The 15,227-nt window shown below is 41.1% G+C and overlaps 1 protein-coding gene across 3 annotated transcripts in view; it reads right to left on the bottom strand.

Annotated features, from left to right (window-relative positions):
• lrrtm4l1 (leucine rich repeat transmembrane neuronal 4 like 1) overlaps positions 1–15,227 on the bottom strand; it is a 35,199-nt gene that overhangs the window by 17,709 nt on the left and 2,263 nt on the right. Inside the window, exon 2 of one of the 3 annotated variants that reach the window (XR_009942691.1) lies at positions 780–2,493. Coding sequence is in view for 1 of the 3 variants with exons in the window: in XM_037483886.2 (XP_037339783.1) it covers positions 863–2,493 (1,631 nt within the window). In the remaining 2 variants the exon portion in view is untranslated. The remainder of the gene's footprint in view (positions 1–779; positions 2,494–15,227) is intronic. The other 2 variants (XR_009942690.1, XM_037483886.2) reach the window with 2 other exon arrangements.

The following is a 15,227-nucleotide window of genomic DNA, read 5'->3' as shown; positions in this document are numbered from 1 at the left end:
TGGCTCACAGAAACATGAAGGGCACATCCACAGACAAATCCCCACAAACCACATTCACCTCTAGTTGATGTACAACATTACAGCAAAGAAGGTCCAGTGTTTCCAAAAGGTACAACCTTGCGGGGAAAAACAGACCGGTGGTCGTTGTGGGCGGACACGCGCTGTGTGTCCGCTGGTGTGAGCGTGCACACCTGTCTGTGTATGCGCCCACATGTTGGGGGCGGAAACACTGATATACTATATCCAGCTTTCTAGATACCTCAATGACTCACTTTGCCATGTGATAGCAACACTCAATTCCTGATCAAAACCGATACAGTTCATCCACTACTGTTGTGTTGTTGCACAAATGATGATGTTGTTTCTTAGTGGTTGACAAAATGGCACAATGGAGAGCTTTGTTGGTATATGAAATAAACATGTCCAACAACAGACAGCAAACAGATAGCTTATTAGTCATGCCATGCTAATGCAGTGTTAAAATAGTTAGAGAGCGTCCAATTATTCATGGTCCTTTGTAGTCGACATAACATAAACCACATTGCAAAATAGCTTTAACACATTGAATCTACACTCAGTTAACTTTAGAGAACAAAACTACTAATTTGTGTCTGAACCCTTGTTGTATATTGCTGTCCCTTAGATATGTTTTTTGTAACTTTAAGGTTTTAAAAGTAAAACCTGAATAATTGGACACATCTAAAATGTGAGGTCAAGTGCGTTAAGCCAATTGTCAAATATGCTTAACTATGAATTAACAGTGTATTTTTGGGGCTTACTTGATGAAGGATTTACCTCTCTGTTGAGCCTTTGTATTTTGATTTTGCGTTTTTATTTTTAGGGCTGAGGCGATGAATCATACCTCACACTCCCTGGAGCCAGAAATTGTGCATGTGCAGGAACCAGTGCCATTGCCTAGCACCTCCAATGCCTCTGGTGTGGCAGCAGGGTTGTAGCTCATGTAATACTCTTGGAGCTGGGAGCTCAAGTTCTGCTCTGGCTCCGGACTCCTCTTGCGACGTTTCCGCCCCACCATGGATTGCTGCTGCAGTAATCTGGTGGCACCTGGATAGCGGCGCCAGAACACGTAGATAACTGTCAAAATGAGGGACGTGGTAAAGAAGAGGGCCACGCTGCCCACCACCACCTTGTGCAGAGTCATGTGCTCCATCTCTGGTGGTGGTATGGGAGTGGGTCGAGTGTGAGTGACTGAGTCTCTCGGGTCTTTGCTCAAATGACCAGAAAGCGTAGGATGAGGAATCGGTCGAGGTCTGAAGGGTGGGACAGGACCAAAGGTGTTGGCTGGTGGCATAGGTGGAGAACCGCTAGTGGGGGCAAAGGTTGGTTCACCCGTGGCTTCAGAAATGAGATCTGACATTGGTGAAGGTGTTTCAGTCAGAACGTAATCAGTTTCCTCACAAATACCATGGTTCCTTGTGGCTTCCATAATTTTTTCTCCTTGAAGATTCTTTGGGCTGCTGCATATCATCGTGGTGTCTTTACTACCCCGGAAATTCCTCAACCAAGCCACAAGTGGGCATATTCCAGTTCCACAATCCCACATGTTCCCTGCTAGACTGATGGAGGTCAGTGAGATCCACGCTGACACTGCCTCCTGGGACACATTGGACAGCTTGTTGGATTCTAGGTTTAGGACTTGAAGGTTGGGCAAGCAGTGAAACACAGCTGGGTCCAGGGTCTGGATTTCATTTCCAGACAGATCAAGTTTCTGCAGAGTATACCAAGTCCATGGAAGGCCCTGGTTGACCACCTTGATGCGGTTCCACTGCAGATAGAGTGATCTTAGGTTGGCTAAGCGTGGAAACAGAAAAAAGTTGATCCGTGAGAACTGGTTGTGCTCCAGATGCAACTCCATCAGCTTTTGCAGTCCCAAAAAGGTAGTGCGGGTTAGAGCCTTGATTCTATTGTAGCCCAAATCCAGGAATTCCAAACTTCGGCACTCCAGGAAGGCTCGAATTGGGATGTTAGAAAGACCATTTGAGCGTAGGTGTAGGTTCTGCAATTTTCGTAAGCCGTGGAATTGACCTGGTTGGAGGATTTCCAATTTGTTGTAGGACAAGTCCAGGCTGCGAAGATTGGGAATGCCATGGAATGTTGAGTTGTGTAGGGATGCGATTCTATTGGAGCTCAGTATAAGCTCTTTAAGCCTGCGGACCCCCTGGAATGCTCGACTGTCAACAGATGAAATCTGATTATGGTCCAAGTATATCCAGAGAAGCTGGCCGAGGTGAGCAAATTGATATGGCAGAAGGGTATGTAGTTCATTGTAGCGCAGAGAGAGGCCTTGGCAGCCCACCGAGATGTTTTCTGGGACATCTAAGAAGCCAGCTGAATCACAATGGACTGTTTTCCCTTCACATCGGCAGCTATTGGGACAAGTCCGTTCACCAAAGCTGAACAACAGGGGAGCCCGCAAAAGAAGGAGAAGAGGGAAAAGGAGGTGTTTCAGTCTTCCATAACACAGCAACGGACCTATGAGAGAATATAAGACACAGAAGAAAGAGGGATATTTAATGATTTCATCAAAGTGCATTTTTCAGATGTTACAGTTTATGCAAACAAGCCAAAACTCAAAATGCACTATCCTGTGAAGTAAAAATAATTTACGATTTTCCAACACATTTAGTAAGTGTTGAAAAAGCAAATTAAAATGTTTCGAGGTAGCTTATACTATGTGAACAACCAAGGGCTTATGTTGAGTTTTTGTAGGACAATGCAGCTGTACAACCATTGTCAATACAAGGCAATCACAGCAAAAGAGTGGAGTGTTTTTGAATGTCCATGTCAGTAACCTGATGCAAAGAACTTGACAGATGACAGACAGATGTCAGAAAGGTGACAGATGGCCCTTTAAACCCAAAATAGCCTTATTTGATTCTAAATTCTACATCTTCCAGTACTGAGCCAAAGGTTAAAGGATGAGTCACTTACGTAATACATTTTGACTGCACTATATGTCAAGGACACACACCATTGAGTGAGGGATCTAATTGGCTTTCACACAGAGTAATGCTTTTCGAAGGATATTCATATCTCTGGACAACGCAGCTTTCAAATACACTCTTACCTCCCCCCGGGCATGTTCATTTTTTGCAAAAAAAATAGCAATGAGAAGTTTATACAAAGGTATAAAGGGAGGAGAGTTTTAAATTTGAGTTTGGACAGGCTGGGGTAGCAGTGGTTCTGAGAATGGAGGTAAGGGCAATGATGAGAAGTAGCTTTGTGGAGATGTATAAAGTACCGGTTGCAGCTTGTTTCTAATTAGTTTCTGTTTTATTTCATAAGAGGTTTCAAGGTCTGGTGGTATATAATAATAAATGCTACCGCAGGTAATTTATAATTTGAGTGGAGGAAGAACTGTCATTTGTTAAATAACTATGATTCAAATTGTGTGCACAATTGTTATATTTCAGGCAGATAAATGATTTCCTTAAGTGGGGACTATTGTGTTCTAAATGCATTGGGGCAAAGTAACAGGAGTAAAGGTACTCCAGTTACATCTTTTCCTAAACCTCACTGAGTGGTTTGGTTACCGAACTAATTTCCAGAAGCACAATAAACATTCATGCAGATGCACGCTGTTTGAAAAAAATTAAATAGAAAAAAATCCCCTGAGTGTCCCAGACAGATGGACTGCCATCACCTCCATTACTCTGTGAAGTGAAGCATCCAAGGCACCTAGTCATTCTGTTGCGGAAGCCCTCAGGGGAACCTCATTTTGTCATATGCCTAAAACTAGAGGATCAAACTGAGAAGGGGGTTGACATATATTTCAGAGGACTACAGGCTGTACAGCGTGATAGCAAGCCACAACCTTCAGACACTGGCTCATTGACCACAAGACTGTAATGTTCAATAAGCACACATTGGTTCAGCACATTGACTCCTGCGAAGTTTGAAGATTAATAACAACTAACTAGACATATGTACAACGCATTCCCTGGGGAGATTATACTGAGCAGGATGAAGGGAGACTTCTACTTCAGCACAATTGATTACCCAGTCAGTCAGAGGCAAGAAAGGAGGACCCCTGCAGATCAGCACACAGTGTATCAGGGCAAGCTGTGCGAGCCTCCTACAGCTTCCCAAATAAACATGAATCATTTCAAACCTTTGTCTCTGAGTCTGACCGACAGCTAACACCAAAAATAGCCGCCATTACATTTAACTGCACAGAGATTACCTAACAGCTGTGTCACTGCATCAAAATACCACATAGTAGGTACATTAAATATGAAAATAATGCAGCAACTATGGTTCAGTCAGGCATTGCTATCAGCTCCCACCATAAGAGATTGAATCTAATGTGGTAAGCGACATACCTCTATTTACCTGGTTCTCTCGTTTTAGTAGAGCATGACCAATCACAGCCTGAGGGTTTTGGAGATTTCATATCTCGTAGAAGTTAAATCTTGGAGATTTGAGCAACTTGCGATGCAGCAATATGGAAGTGTATTTATCAAAGATAAATCTGTTTCTAATAAGTTTCAAGTCCCAAGTTGTTTTTTCCACTTCTCAATTATTAAATGACAGTGTTTGTGTGGTAGGCTGGGGCTATTATAATGCTTTTAGATGCTATGTTTTGCATTGATATCACTCACAGATATCAAGGGATTGAGCCCACACTATATTGTTGTTTTTGCATGAAATCCTCATATTACAGGTAACCAAAAAGAGATGTAGCCATCTGCAAAACACTGTATTCATTCTAATATAACAAGTACTGCAGCAATTAAGTGTCTCATGATGGACAATAAAAGGTTATTTTTTATGCTTTTTATTCCAATGTTAAAATACGCTGCCTACATTACACACATTGCACGCAACATTACCTAACCTGACCTGAGTTAGAACCTTGTTTTTAGCCCTTGTTCTAATGGAACAGAGCTCATGGAGAAGGACAAGATGGGTGGTAGTGCTTCACAAAGACTGGGGCACATTCCTTTCTCTTTTACTGCGTGGAGCGACCAATGCTTCAACACAATTAGTGTCTCATGAAGATGGCGTTGCAGCCAATGAATATCCATCGAAGAACAGGCCGTATGCTCCAGTTTCCCTTTGGGCTCCACTACTCACCAACTCAACTGGGAGCAGTTGGATAGTAACATTTAAACTCAATTGGTCTTGCAAATGCACAAACCAGCAAAAGTTAAATCATTATATAACTTCATAAAAATACATATTTTTCCCAATTACCTCACCTAAGGACAATATCAAATGCAACTGCTCCCTCTGACAGGCCCAGCAGATTCGGCTGTCGGCTTATTTGGCCGGGCGACAAAGTTGATATTTCATTTGAATGCACCATGCTCTGAGCACTGATGCTGAGGCTATTACCCAGAGTGCCCGAGTGGGCTGGCCAACAGGGGCTAAGGCCGCACACTGGGGCACTTGAAAGAAATGAAAAGTGCGCAAGAAAAAAAATGTCTTATTAAATTGAATACTGTAGTACAGGTAATACACATTAAAAAGAGGCGCTTCTTTTTTGGAAGCTTTTCAAGGTTATAGACAGGCACAATTACATATAATGTATATTTTTATGAATTCATGAAATGCATTACTTAAGACATTATGCACTATATTATACTAAATGGTTTATAATTGCTTGTGTAAATCCACTCTTCCCAAAACTCCCAAAACTACAGTATGTACATGTGGAGACTGCTCACATCAGAACAAAGAGGCTGTATATAATATAATCTGTATTTTTAAATAACTTGAAGCCTTGGATATGAAACCTCCTGCATTCCCTCCCTGACTGTCTGTCTGTCTGTCTGTCTGTCTGTCTGTCTTCCTCTCTGACAAGAAAGGCAACGTTTTTAAGTGTATTAAGTGCGATTGAGCTTATGCAAGCAAAACTCCAGAACACAGCAGCATGCGTGACATACTACATTATTGAGTATGTTCGCGTATTTTAAAAAGGTACATAGGATTAAAATAGTTTCAGGGCACGCAAGTATGTGACATATTACCGGTTCTAGAGCCCACTGCAACGCAGATTCATTGAACACACTGGTTTTACATATTAAAATGGAGTAGCTTTTACACACTTAAAATAGATTACTTTTTGCTCATTAATCTGAAACTGTGAGTCTGCTTTAATGAAGTTGCAGTAAAAGCAAAATGATTTATGATAAAAGCATATCTTACTACCATTGGAGTTGCACATACATGCAGAGAGACAGTCTGAAATGCATACTGCTTTACAACGCGCATGGGATGTATAGAATAGTAGGACGTGGCTGGTTAGTATCAGTAGAGATGGCAGAATACACCTTAAAAGCATACAAGTTTGAATAAATGAACGGCTGATTTAATAAACTCACTTTCTCTGCAATAATTGAGGCGTCTATGACCTACTCAATAACTAAAGTGTAAAATGGGAATGAAGACAGACAGATTGCTCTCTGGCCCCTTTTATAGGAAAACGAGATCTTTTGGGCCCAATAATAGAGTTGTGAAAAATGTCATAGTGACAGCCATTTTAAACGGGGATAGTTATCTGAATATGTGTGCTAGAGAGAGTTTTCATGCTATCATCAAATCTTAAATTGTTCAGGGTTTTGGAAAAATGATGATGATGTACCTTATATAGTTTTTAACTGTAAATTCAGACTATTTTTACACTAAAGCATGATTCTTAAGCAAAGGTAAATGACTTACTATGGCGACTTTCCATTTTCAAAGTGTTCAAAGCCTTAAGATATTGAATTTACAATCATAAGAAAAAAGCAGCAAATCCGAACACCTGCGATGCGAGGACCAGTAAATGTAATAAACAATGTTACGTGTAGAGATGTGTGCCTCTCTTGCTTTCACCTTTTTTTGTTTGTCCTGCAGGTGAGGGGCGGAGTATTGGCTGGCCCTGCCTCCAGAGCACCCCGGTATTGGCCCATACTCCGGCCAATCCGATATGGAGGGCAACTATAAAGCCTCTCTCTGTGCTCTGTCTCGCTCTTGCTCCCTTGAGGTTTGAGGTGGGGGAAGTGTGACTGAGATAAGGCTGGGGTACCCCGTACATGCATACACGCAGAGTTATTGTTTGTTATTGCATGTTACGGGTTGTTGCCACCGATGTATTTCTGTTATTTTGGACATTTGTAGAATAGAGTCAGGTCTTTTGTTTTCCTTTTTTTCTTTCCACAGAGTTGAGCTAGATCTGGTTTTATTGTACTTTGATAATTTTGTTTGGCACAACCCCCACAGTTCACTCTCCCCCCCACCTTTTTCCAACCTCCCCGTTATGTTCCTTTTTGTAAATAAATCTACTTTTCTTTAACACCCTTACACGGTCCCAGTTTTATTTATTCATTTGGTGTCAGCGTTATTGTTTCCCTCATAACTGAAGGAAACGTAACAACAATAATCATTTAACAATAGATCAACTGTTATTTAATACTGTGTGGCCTTTGTGTTCATACCCGCTAAGCTGAATCAAGTATTACACGCCTTTATGTGTGTTTACAAATCTTTAAAAACAGTTAACAATAAAACATTTGTCACATTAAAATGAATACATTTTACCTTTTGTTTTAGGACACTTTATTTTCAAGCCGACTAATTGGTTATTGTAAACAACACCATAAGGTTTTGGGTGGTTTTCAAAGCGGCAGCCTAATGCGGCACTACGGTGTAACGCAGATGGCAAACCAGATATTATTCTAATGGAACACAGCATGACAGCATGTGGCAGGGCGTGATTGGGCTCAGCTGCCGAGGAAACAGAGGAGTGGGGAGTGGTCCAAGGTGACGGGGACAGGCTCAATTAGCCTCAGGTGAAATATATCTGCTGATTGGTCTACCCCTGGATAAAAATGCTGTCTGTCGGAGCGGCAGAGCGGACAGCGGAAGAAGTTTGTGTGAACAAACACAGAAAAAAAAAGAAAAAAAAAAAAGATAATGGTGCTTAAGAGAGGTCAGCGCAAAAGTTCAATGCATTCCCATTTGAACTTGAATAATCTCTTGCTGCAGTGTTTTAATCTAACAGGAAGTTGTTGCCTGATGAAGATCTATCAAAGATTACAAAACTGCAGCAAAAGATAATATGCAAAAGCGTGGATGGATATTATTTTTGCTTTGATATCTTCTTCTTTATCCAGCTAGTGTGCTGCTTATCTTTCTTTAACGTGGCAGTAGCTTTATTCCTTGGCTCTAAAGAGGGAAAACTTCCCCCTGAAAACGATTACAGCATAATCGAAACTTATTTAATGTGGTATCATTTAAGAGGGCTAATTGAGTTGTGTCTGAATATGAATTATCAAATATATATATATATATATATATATATATATATATATATAATTAGTGGCCGGTGAGTGTATATATACAGTATATATATATATTTTACACTTATTTTTTGCACCGCGGAACGTTTCTCACTGGATGAGTTTCGGAGGACCGATTATACTGGAGCACCAACTAGCGTTCATGACTTCAGACAACAAACCACAGTGAACATGTACGAAGAAGCTGACGAGACCGTGTCGGTTGGCCCCGTGAATGGGAAATCTTATTATAATAAACACACGGATGGAAGCGTCGATAAGAGCGTGGTTGTGTGCAAGCTGTGCAACAAGGAATTCACATCGAGCCTCAAGTATCACCTCAACGCAAAACAATTAGCAGCTAGCGTGGACGTTACAAGGACCCACACCCAACCCACACTGCACCAGATGACTGGTTTAAGAACCAGGGTAACTAAGTCCACGTCTGAAAAAATAACCAATGTTCTGAATGTACTTGAAAGTATTGGTCTACTTAAAAAAAACCTAGTTTACAGAAGGTCTACTTACCTATAGGCTACCCGAAGTTCTGAAAGTACTATATTTCTAAATATGCTATTTCTACACTTGTCTGCTGGAATTGGTTGAACAAAAATAAAAATCCATGTGAAAAAAATTACTTCTCACTGTTCTCAGGTCAAATATTTATGCAATTAAAATGCGATTCATTTCGATTAATTAATTACAAAGCCTCTAATTAATTAGATTAATATTTTTAATCGAGTCCTGGCCCTAATATATATATATATATATATATTTATATTGACGCGTTAATCTATAAGATTGTTGTTGCCGAGGTGCCTTATTTTAACATAGTTAATGCAACTTTGTTTACTTCAAATCTGGCACATGCTGCAGTCAGTTCGATCAGAGAGACCTAGACGCGAGTTGAAGATGGAGAGAACTTTTTACGTTGGAAGTAAAACAAACAAAAGAGTCACATGCATCAGAGAAATGCAGAGGAATTCCTCCACATGTCAAACAACGCAGTCTGCAGAGGACCACCACTGTGTCGCTAAAAGACAGTGATTTGGAAAACGTCCTGTCTTAATGTCGGGAAATTTTTGGCACTTCAAATGGTGGAGAGTTGAGAGCACAGCAAAGTGCACGAGGACAGCAGGGAGAGTCAATAGCTCCACATCTTCCACTTGGTGGAATTCTGCCTCCAAGAATATCAAATGTGTGTAGGTTTTGTGGCAGTGTCTAAAATACACATGGTCTGAAGTGATTACTGGTTAGTCTTTAAAAGCAAAAAAAACTAATTGTGATTAATCTAGATGAATGAATTTTAAAATGTAACTAACTAAACCAAATGAACAAATAATTAATTATGTCATACGGTATAACAGCTAAAGGCTCTCGTGCCTAAATGCAGCTGCAATTATGACATGAATACAGGAGCGTCAATCTAACAAAGCCTTTTTAATATATCTTACATTTCTCGCATAATGAGCATGAATCTAAAATGAAATTATGAAAATTATGAAGTTAAAATGTAAAGCTTTAGTTTGAATGCAAGTGTTTTGTATTCATTCATATTTACAGTATAGTTAAAAAAGTTAATATATTGTTCAATTCAATTCACACATTGTTTTGCGCTTTTTCTCCAAAGTGGGAAGTTGACCTCCACTGAGATTTGCAAGATGATTGTCCTGCATTGGGGTTTGATACATTATCTCCCTTCATAGTCAATGATAATTTGCCTTACAAATACTTTGCCAATTTGTACGAACACCTTGATTGTCTTCACCAGCATCAGCTTTCAATCTGCTTTCGTCAGGCCCAGTTCTGTCCTTCAATGTAGAGCCCCTCACCACGTCAGGAACACCCCCCCCCCAAACCGGACAGCACCTGACCAAGGGGGGGGCTAGGGGCAACCCTGCGATACCCCGGTGGCAGCGAGTATTACCCAATCAGGCAGAATAGGACGAGTCTTCACAGAATTCGGTTGGGATTATTTGCATGGGATGCTGCATTGACAACAACTCGGATATTCTAAACGGGACCCGCTATTTCAAATATGTACAATTCAGTATTTTAAGGGACGGGTGGCAACCCTAGTGGTGACGCACAACTATGATTGCGGTGTACAGCCATGTCTACCTACCGCCGCTACCGGCTTTCTTATGCCTGGACCAGTCGGGATCCTTGGTTCGACCAGGCAAGTCGGCCCCCGTTTGGTCAGGTACTCGTGGACGCAGTTGTTGAAACGATTGTGACGCTTTACTTTACACGCGCTGCAGCCTACGTCGCACATTGGCGCTTCCCGAAGTTTGTCCTCACGCAAAGGTTTGGATCTTTGGAAGTCCGCTTTTGGTCTTCTCGTGCCTGGATTCATCACTTGCAGGTCGCCCCCAATCCGGTCCCCCAGTTCGCTGGGTCCGGCAACGGTTGGTCTTCTCCCTCCTCTCTTAGGGGATCTGCTATATTTTCCGCTTGTCGCCTCAAAACTTCCCTATAGCGATTGATCTTCCTAATTCTACTTGATTTTACAGGATGCTTTGCCAAAATACCTTGGTTCATAACCAGGCCCATTCTTCAGAGGTTTAGACCTTGGCCACTAGTTCCACTTTGTCCGTCCACCTAACGTTCTTGGTCTGTTTTTCACGCCTTTGAATTTCCTCACCGTGCTGTTCATTTGGGTGCTTAGCGTTCTTATGGATCTTAAGTACCCTCTTTGTTTGAAAGGTCTGGAAGTAATTTCTGCATTGGATTATCTTCTGAAGTATCAGTCCCTACTCCACCTGCCACTGAGACACCTGGTGTTGTATTTTGTTTTTGTTCTTTTGTGTAGTAGCGAGAAGAAGAAAAAAAAGTGTGGGGTCTTAACCAGGCTTTCCTATGGTCAACGTAGGGAATGTAGTCCTACGTTACCAGGTTTTACAACTTGGAGGCACTATACTTGCTTGAGTGAGTCCTCACCTGACTATTAACCTGCTAGTGCAAGCTCGGAGCTTACCCCTCGACACCCAGATGTCTAATTGAACCAAAAGAACATTTTCGTCTCCATGTTCCTTCTGGGGTTTAGTGGAACTTATCCTCAGAAAAACGAAGGCAATGGTCATTTGCTTAAAAGCCCTGAAGACCTGATTAATAATCAGAATCTGACTGTGAGCTATGGGGTGCTAAATATGAACTCACATTTCTTTCTGACAAAATCTGTATAAACCATCTGTCAATCAAACTCTTTCTAAAGTGAGTCAGGGTGAAAACATATTTTTTATCGAGAAAAGCCCTCATCCCTGTTTTTCACGCTTGACATTATTGAAGAGTCTCCCTCAGGAGCCGCCAATGTTGTAATAACAAAAAGTTGCCTCTCCTGTCATCACGCGCACACACCTAAGAGTGTTAGCAGGTCCTTGTGGGATGCTGATTGGTCGGTGCACTGCCTTGCTGTACACAAACACATTTATTTATCTGAAGCCTGACAAGATGGATTTTCTGTGACATGTAATCCCACGATTCTCGCCTAATCCGGTGCCATAGTGAGAATCCAACTGCCACACAAGGTAATGTTGCCATGCCACTGTCCATCAAATCTAATCAAATCACAGTGCTATGATTAAGCAGATTAGCTGTGTCCCATTGAATAAACAATTAAGATGCTGTTTTCTGAACCTTCGTTTTGAGTGTTTGTCATATTTATATAACAGAAACAGTTTTTTTACATCAAGTACTCAGGGGTAATTTTGATAATGTACCTCTTTACTGATAGAACGATGACCAAGAAATAAAAGCAGAAGTATTTTCACATCATAGCAGTAGTGTTACATCTATCCAAGTACAAAAGCTTCCCCCACCCTTAAAGAAGTCATTTTATGGCCTAAGCATAACCACAAGTTCATTTATGTTGTTTTGTAAGGGACTGACAAATCATCCTTTTTATCTTTTAGGCTAGAAGACCATGACAAGCAAACGTGGGCTGTTGTGTCCCTTGGGGGGCGTACAAATAAAAACAATACATAGTATGTGCAAGCTCAGCTCCCACAGCTTACTGCAAAACGTTGTTCTCAGTGATGTGTCTCTGCCCATATTTCACCGCATAACCTCAATGTGCATTGCTTGGGGAAGATATCTCAAAATGTCAAGAGAAATGCAAGAAAAGGGGAAATGTGGTGATTCAAGACAGTGTAACACTCGACGACGGGGACAAATTATCTGAAATGAATGACCTAGAGGTATACAGGGAAAGATTTGCTGTGTTATGATGGTTTGATGGCATGCGTGGGTGAAGTGGTGAAGTGAATATTACTAAACTGCAGCAAAAAGTGCCTGACGGGGGCTTTCAGTCGGGCTCACAATGAGGAATCATGCCACACTGTCAGAATAATCCTTATTGATGGCTTTCGCTATCCAAAAGGGAGCCAATGCTAAAGCCTATTCAAGGTTAGGTGTTCTCTCTGATTTCACTCAACCGCGGCAGACCCGGGGCCAGTCTATCAATATCAACGCAAAAGTATGTCACTGAGTGAGTGACAAAGTTACGTTGGTCATTGGTCGGTCTACCTGGAGTTTCCCCATTGGCTGTGATAAATCCTCTGCTTCACACAAATACGGCATATTAGTTTCTCTCCCTCGCGTTTGTGTGTTTCAAACCTTTATTTGTAGGGGGATGACCCAGGCCTAGTCATGAGTAGCGTAGTGTGGGCGAGCGGGAGAGAGAGAGATAGAGAGAGAGAGAAGCAGACAGCTGTTGGCAATCAGAGCAGAGAGGAGATTAACAGTGAAGTTGTCAAGTAATAGTAGATGTTCAGTGTTTGTCCATGAATAAACTCTACAGCTCCCAACAGTAGATCAGCTTTGGCCCCGGAGGTAAAACAAAGTTTCCCTTGTTCCTGTCCAAACACGTTTTGGAAGCTGAAGCAATAATGTTTTGTTGCTCTGTTTAGACCAACATTTAAGGCTGAAGATCCAAATTACCTTAGAATGCAACCTCGGTCTAGGCGGTTATCAACTACATATGAACAGAACAACAACAGAACAACGAATTGTTGAAAATAGCATGAGCATAGTCTTAAACGTAATACATTGAAGCAGTCCTACATTATTTTTATCAAATATAGTTTAAACTTGCGATGTGAAATGCTACTTGAGTGGTAGTTGGTAAAAATGATTACAGACTGTTACATAAGATTTCTGAAGGGCATTTATTATGCAGAAATTCACATATCATCACCATTTGTCACACTGACCAAACACTCTAGCCACTAACTTTCTTCCCACCTAGTCTAGAGTTAAAGGTAGAGCTGGGAAGGTTTTATGCGTGAACAGCATTTTTTGGGGAGGTGGGCATTTTGAGGGGCTTAAGACTGCGGTGCACATAACCGAGAAAATGGAGTAAGGTACGGCGCTGTTAAATTAACATTTTCATTTCAAATCTCTACCAGACGGCGTAGTCGATAAAAGCAAAGCTATTTGTAACCGCAGTTCCACTATAATGGGAGGTGAATCACTGCACTTAAAGGTGTAACACCGCATTGATGCCAGCCGACTAGCCACCTTAACAAGCAGTGGAGCCAAACTTCGGCAGACTACTTTGGATGTGGCGTGCGGGAGAACTGTCAATAAACCAACGCAAGAAGAGAGGAATGGATAAAAAAAGTGGATACTAGAAGTTCTTTTTGTCATTGTGTAACTGTTCAACCTACATCACTGAGTGCTTTTTTAACTTATTTGACTGAGATTCTCCAAAGGAAATCCATAAGCTTTATAGACTGAAACGTCCCCTCCACAGTAAATTCCAGCTGTGTACTTTTTTTGTGCTAGACCACTTTACCTCACTCTAAAAGGGACGCTTAACATTGAACATATGCTGCATTATGCTGTTCCCTGATAGAACATATCTATATATTCTGGTAACTGTTCAGATAAAAAATAGAAACAGATTTATATACAGTATGTTAACTTAGCTGTTGCTGCGACAGTGCCTGCCACATTGTTCTGATAACATTACATTTAATAGAAAAGCGTCCAATACACTAGTTTTTAGTTCGTTATTGCATTGTGCATAATAATATTAATCACTGTTAATCACAGAACAATTATGCGATTAATTGAGTTCATTTCATTTCATCTTAGCCCAAACAAACGCAGGCTTTGTATTCATACATTGCGTCACTCTGGAGGAAGCCCTCTGAAAACCATGCCTTTTTAGCAGTGTTTTATGCTGCTGTTTTATTAAGTAGATAGAGAGACCTTGACCTTCAAACAAAAACTTGTTGTATGTAATTAGTTGATATAATTACAAAGTTTTACAAATGATAAACCCGTAAAACTCAGAATTTAGATCCACATCTCGTCTAAGACTGCAAAATGGTCTGCATGAAAAGTACAACATTTTGTGCCGGTGGCAAAGTTGTGAATAACATTTTCTAATTATCTACACTACAAGCTTGAAGAAGTGGAAGGGGAAAAAAGATGCCCACAGGTAACTTCTTATTTTCTCAGAAATTCAGCTTAGGTTCTCCAGATATGTGGTCATTGGGCCAATTACTGTCTTTGTCTGCCCAAAGAAGCCGATGGATTATCAAACCAATGGAAGGTTATTTTGAGAGTAATTGCCCTGTTGCTCTCGTCCAAGCAGCATGAATGCAGCAGACAAGAGGTAACTGTGAGATCGGACACCATTGAGCCCTGGTGTTGTTCCAAATGACTCCTCAGTAGCTTTTCTCTGGCTTTTACTTTCTATCAGCTGGAAATGCAGCATTTCCCATGTCCTTTGCACAGTTTGATTGTTGAAAAATGCAGGGCTGGAGGTAAATTTCCCAGGTTAGGCCACACACACAGCTATCAGCATGCACAGTTATCACAGTATCAGGGCTGGGTTTGTCTATATTATTTGATACTAGTTTTGTAATGATCAGTTAAATTAGTGAATTGCCGACCAGCAAGCCAAAATGGCAAAAGTTCTCTCGTTCCACCCTC

Source organism: Pungitius pungitius, chromosome 18, assembly GCF_949316345.1.
Source record: "Pungitius pungitius chromosome 18, fPunPun2.1, whole genome shotgun sequence".
Classification (NCBI taxonomy): Eukaryota; Metazoa; Chordata; class Actinopteri; order Perciformes; family Gasterosteidae; genus Pungitius; species Pungitius pungitius.
Note: the sequence above shows the minus strand (reverse complement) of the source record. Positions and strands in the feature narration are given on the sequence as shown.